The 5,339-nt window shown below is 33.6% G+C and overlaps 1 protein-coding gene across 1 annotated transcript; it reads right to left on the minus strand.

The window, feature by feature from the left end:
- Positions 1-602: 602 nt before the first annotated feature.
- Positions 603-4,595, minus strand: LOC133288181 (uncharacterized). Its single transcript, XM_061485888.1, has 5 exons — positions 4,430-4,595; positions 4,285-4,355; positions 2,314-2,417; positions 1,556-1,610; positions 603-1,262 (listed from the first exon to the last, which is right to left on the minus strand). Exons 1-5 carry the CDS (start codon positions 4,520-4,522, stop codon positions 1,130-1,132), a joined length of 456 nt encoding a protein of 151 aa, XP_061341872.1. The 5' UTR covers positions 4,523-4,595; the 3' UTR covers positions 603-1,129.
- Positions 4,596-5,339: the final 744 nt, after the last annotated feature.

Below are 5,339 nucleotides of genomic sequence, written 5' to 3' on the forward strand. Positions count from 1 at the left end.
CTACCCGCTATAGCAGTTTGGAGGGTCAGCCGCTACGCGCTGCTATCCGAGATTAATAAGTATGGCTGCACCTACGAAATGTAGCATGACATTAAGCATCCCGCAAACGGGATCACCTACAAAGGCCACTCCTACCCACCAATAGGAATGAACACCACCACACTAAGACGACATAACCAAGATGCTCAACTACTATATAAACAAAGGCACAAAGCCCAAGTATGATCATCTTTCCATTCAGAATTAACTATCAAAAATAATTACTGACTTGAGTATCGAAGTGTCTTACAGGTACCTCCCCTAGTCTCTCCAATCAACACTATTTTCCTCTTTTTGTTCCAACTAAGCCTATGTATCTAAATTTGTCGTGTATACTACACCTCACAATTTATTGAATTCATCCATACAAAATGATCCATCAATCTTAAATTGGTCCCTTAATCTAAAAAATTCTTGATTCAAATGGCAAAAGTATAACTTTTTTATCACTCAATCGGCCGCAAAATCAGGACTCCTTATGTTATGGACCTTCACTATACTAGACTAGGAACAAGCTAAGACATACAAATGGGTCAAGAATGCAAATAAGAAAAATGCGCGATATTTACTTATTTACTTTGTGATCAGAATACTGAATCCTATGAATAGCAGCCCTTAGCACATAATTATAACTCCACAAAAACCACAACCAGGAAATCCTTTTTAGGCTGGGAAATTGATCGTTTTGAGGCCATAACCATCTTTTCAGAATTTTAAGTTCCAGAATCCCCAGTAATAATGCTTATATTTGAATTAATTTTTAGAGTAAATACCTTTTTTGGTCCTCAGCAAATTTCACGATACCCGCTTTAGTCCCTAGCAAATAAAAAGGCTATTCGTGGTCCCTAAGAAATTCAAAATGGACCTATTTAGTTGAAATCGTGGTCCCTCACAAATTCAAAAAAGACTCACATTAGTCCTCAAAAGGACTAAAATGGGTCCATTTTGAATTTCTTAGAGACTACGAATAGCCTTTTTATTTGCTAGGGACTAAAGCGGGTATCGTGAAATTTGCAGAGGACCGAAGAGGGTATTTAGTCTAATTTTTATACAACGGCATGTGCATTGATGCTTCTCCATACAAATTACTTCAATTGTTCTTCTTCACCATATGTTTCCCATTGGGGATGTTACCTTGTGTGTCTGTTGGTGGAGTTGATCCATTGCTGCATTGTTCTTCTAAACCTACTACAGGATCTGCATATGACCTGAAACATGGCAACCTAGACAAAGATGTCCATGTACAGATTAGTTTCTGGAAGTTAGAGAACAGATATATATATATAGAGAACAGATATATATATATATATATATATATATATATATATATATGCTTATTAGGTTATTTTGTATTATTGGACTGGGCCTATCTTTCTTGCACTGATCTTTATTTTTCATACAAATTTAGAGACAGTGAAACAAACAACATAGAGTTAGTCATTCCTATTTGTATTGTTGTCTTTATTTTCTCTAGCATGGAACATTGAAGATATTTTAGTTCATAGCACATGCTTACCTACTTGACTTTATAATTTCATCACATAGTGTTATTTGCTCATCAAATATGTTGCCTGCAAAAAATGACATTTACTATTTAAAACTTGTATTTCAACATATAAAATAAAGATTTAAACTCATAATGTAAAGTTGGCAAGAAAAAAAGCTTGAAGTTCTGTATTTTAATCTAACTTGCTTTCAGATGCAAATGATAATATTAACAACGTAGAGTTATTGTAAACATCGCCAGACTATGTCTGGAGCAAACAGTACAAACACTTCTCTTTTATGGAGAGAAATGCTACACAAAATAGTCTTACATCATTAATTAAAACAATAAGACATTCCAATTCCATTACCCTCCAACATCACAACAATGTGCAACTTTCATACAACATTACAGTATTTACTGTCATCATTCTAAATTTACTTATCCTTCATCAGTCTAAAATTTCTTATCCTTCACTAGTTTATATTCATTTTAATAATTTAAAAAATTAATGCTTCACTTAAATACAGATAATCAGGAAATAAGCACAAGAGAAGTTGCAGTAGATATTACGCACTGCAGAACCATATTCTAATATATAGGCTATTTCTGTAGTGACGCTAAAAAAATAAAGCACAACTTAAAGCAAAAAAGTATTATGAATTCTTCATGCCTAAATCAAAGAAATCTGTCATACCAGTCACAAATCTAGCAGGGAAAGCAAGTATCCTCTATTGCATATAAAGAGAGTGATCCACATATCCCTTTAAATGGATATTGTTGCATACCTCCATAAACAGTTTTTGCAGAGAAATATTTTGCCATCAAACGTCGAGTGTATTCAGCATCATATTTTCTAAACCTCTCAATGCACTGTGTGCTGTCCAGGTGACTGTACAATGAAGAATATGGTAAATTACCTAAATCTGGACAAAGAACTTGCAGCAAATAAAACATTCCATCCAAAGATTTTAGATTAGAATGTAAGGAAGATATTTTAAGGGCATTCTGAGATAGGTTTTTATGTAAAAAAAAGCAAATAGAGGTACATCAGGTAAATTTAGCTCCTTCAGAATTGCTTCCAAGGGAGGGATGATTGCGATCGTGCATATTGTGCAAACTATTGGCTCCGTAACTGACAAAATGAGGTTATATGACTTAAGTGATCAGATGAACAATTGAATTAATTAAAAAATATCCGTGGGGGGTTTCACTCGGTGCACTATGAGGTAATGAAATGGCACTAATTTTCCTCAACCACTATGGCATGGAGGAATTAGAATGGACTATATATGCAGGATAAGAAAACAATAAATAAACACTTACATTTTTTATTTTCCAAACCAATACTTAACGGAGAAAAACTGAATTACCATCTAGCAATTATATGATACAAAACAAACCAAGAAGAGTAACTCCAAATTTTATCATCCCGTAGTGCACCAAAGAGTGTGACTAAGCTACAACCACGATAGAAAAGGCATACCAGCATGGTCACCCAAATGAAAATCAAGATGTTTTCTGCTTTCATTTAATATTATAGATTTCTAAAATAAGAACAACGGGTTTCAATGAGATTTTCATTTAGTGAAAAGGAAGAAATGAAGTATACACATGAGCTGTTTTCACATGCAGATACCAGTGCCAGTTCCAACAGAAAGGGCTATATTTCAGTACTTCCCTCAATGTCTCAAAAATATAAATACTTCTACCATTGATCACATCTATTTCCTTTCTAGCATTTTTCTGCCACTAAGGCCTGAGCCTTGGAATTTCAGCTATTTGGCTCAGTTGGCAACTTGAGCTCCATGTGAGCAAACTTTACCTGCCATGCAAGGGTTTGAATCTTGCAGGAAACACCAATAACCATGGCCATGTCATCAGACACTCAAGTACTTGACCAACAAGAACATTGAAGAATGGAAATTGGGGCAATATGCGATATTCCCCTAAATTTCTACTGATATTTCCATGACTATTCTCATTTGCATGCTCTCACCTTCCCATACTTATCAATACTACGAGTCTTTTTTCCCTTCTTATCTCTGTATTATTATTAAAGGTATTGACACTTATTCTAGTGTACCCATCATGTTTAATTTCATTTTCTGTGGTCATGGACTCATGGTATTAGATGCTCCATATAGGAATCAGACAAGAAAAATACCCCCTTTGTATGCATCCATTCTACATAAACTCTTAGAAATTCAGCCAGGGGGGATTGTTTTCTAGTGGTTGTGCGTAGCTAGCTACATGATAAAAAGTCAACATCGCTCCATAAAATGACGTCTTAGTCAGATCAATAATATATACATAGTTGTACTAAAACTTTCCATGTTGCGTCCCTGAAGTGGATATTGCCAAATTACAGGACCTAGCTTTGAGTTCAAAAACCACACAAAAAGGCCTAAAAGAGACAGATCCATTCACTCATGGACAAAATATAATGTGTGATTTGAGGCATGCCCACTATCTTCCTTAATCATTCTTGTAAATAAATGAGCAAAGTAACAGCAGACTTCAGTTTAAATGTTGTCATTGCAAGACAAGAACCATAAAGGAAGCTACTTGGAATTTCTAACAGCTTCAAAATAAAAACTTTTTTGAGTTTCAGATCTCTACAAAATTCGGAGCGAACAAAAATATTTTGTAATTTGTACACCTAAACAAAACAACAGTTTAATAAGGGCAAGAGAGAGAGAGAGAGAAAACAGGAAAGAAGAAGAAGAAGAAGAAAGAGATAAAAAGAAAAAACTTACTCAAGACCATCAGCAAAATCAGGTTTTATGTCATCGCCATGGAAAACCCCATTGTTTGTAGCAGCTTCCACCTTCGAAAACCCTCGAAATAATTAGAACAAATGGCAAGAACGCGTGCATGCGGGAAGAAGATGGGTCACCTCACCTGTTTCTTAGGGGAGTGAGAGGTGGAGTTGCCGGAATCGGAGGCAGACAGAGGCGTGCGTCGAGTTGGAGAAGATGAAGGCACGCTCGCCATTTTGTTTTTTTTCTTCTTTGATTCCAAAAGCTGCAGTTTTCGAAACTCAACTTTGGTATTTCCTTATGGGTTATATTTATCTACTTTTACGTAAGATAAATACATTTCCTACACACACAAAAGCTAGCTGGGTCTCATTTCTTTTTTTTCCTCTCTCATCTTACCTATGGATCTCACTTGCAATCTTGTTTCTACATCATAAGATAAGCATTTTCCTACAACATAATAAAATTATTTCCCTTTGCTTATTCGCAATTGCAATTGCAAATTCCACTGATGTTGGACTCAGTACAACAAAATAAACTTTATCGACTAACTTCCAATTATGTTTAAACTCTTACAAATTTAACCCACTGTATTTAATTAGAATTTTAAAAGAATTTATAAAAAAATTTATAAATTTTAAAAGATTATTAAAAATTGAAGGGATTTTAAATATATATTTTTTAAAAAAATTATAATTAAGATTTTATAAGATTAAAAATTTTAAAATATTTTAACAAAATTTATAAGATTTGAAAGGGTAACAAGGGTTTATAAAATTTTAAAAAATCATATGAATTTTTAACAAACATTTAAAATTACCAGAGTCAATAAAAAAATAATAAAAAAATGCAATAATATTAATAAAAAAATAAAATCTAATATAATTTTCTCAATCAGTAAAAATAATAAAAATGTTAACAAACATTCAAAATTACTAAGCAACAGTTCTCCACATATCTAAAGTTATACTAGTCTTCCATGCATTAGCATTTTCTCGTTCCTGCTCTTGGGTTTGACCAATGGATTGAAAATTATCTTTTTCATTTCGTAT

Source organism: Gastrolobium bilobum, unplaced genomic scaffold (genome assembly GCF_033153095.1).
Source record: "Gastrolobium bilobum isolate Gb01-03AN ecotype WA unplaced genomic scaffold, APGP_CSIRO_Gbil_v1 utg7961, whole genome shotgun sequence".
Classification (NCBI taxonomy): domain Eukaryota; kingdom Viridiplantae; phylum Streptophyta; class Magnoliopsida; order Fabales; family Fabaceae; genus Gastrolobium; species Gastrolobium bilobum.

What these genes read in the sequence shown, in the direction of transcription:
- LOC133288181 (XM_061485888.1), bottom strand. Translation starts at nt 4,522, where the DNA reads ATGGCGAGCGTGCCTTCATCTTCTCCAACTCGACGCACGCCTCTGTCT. An exon ending in CTCACTCCCCTAAGAAACAG is followed by an intron (nt 4,356 to 4,429) that starts GTGAGGTGACCC and finishes GGGTTTTCGAAG; the next exon opens with GTGGAAGCTGCTACAAACAA. An exon ending in TGCAAAAACTGTTTATGGAG is followed by an intron (nt 1,611 to 2,313) that starts GTATGCAACAAT and finishes CATTTTTTGCAG; the next exon opens with GCAACATATTTGATGAGCAA.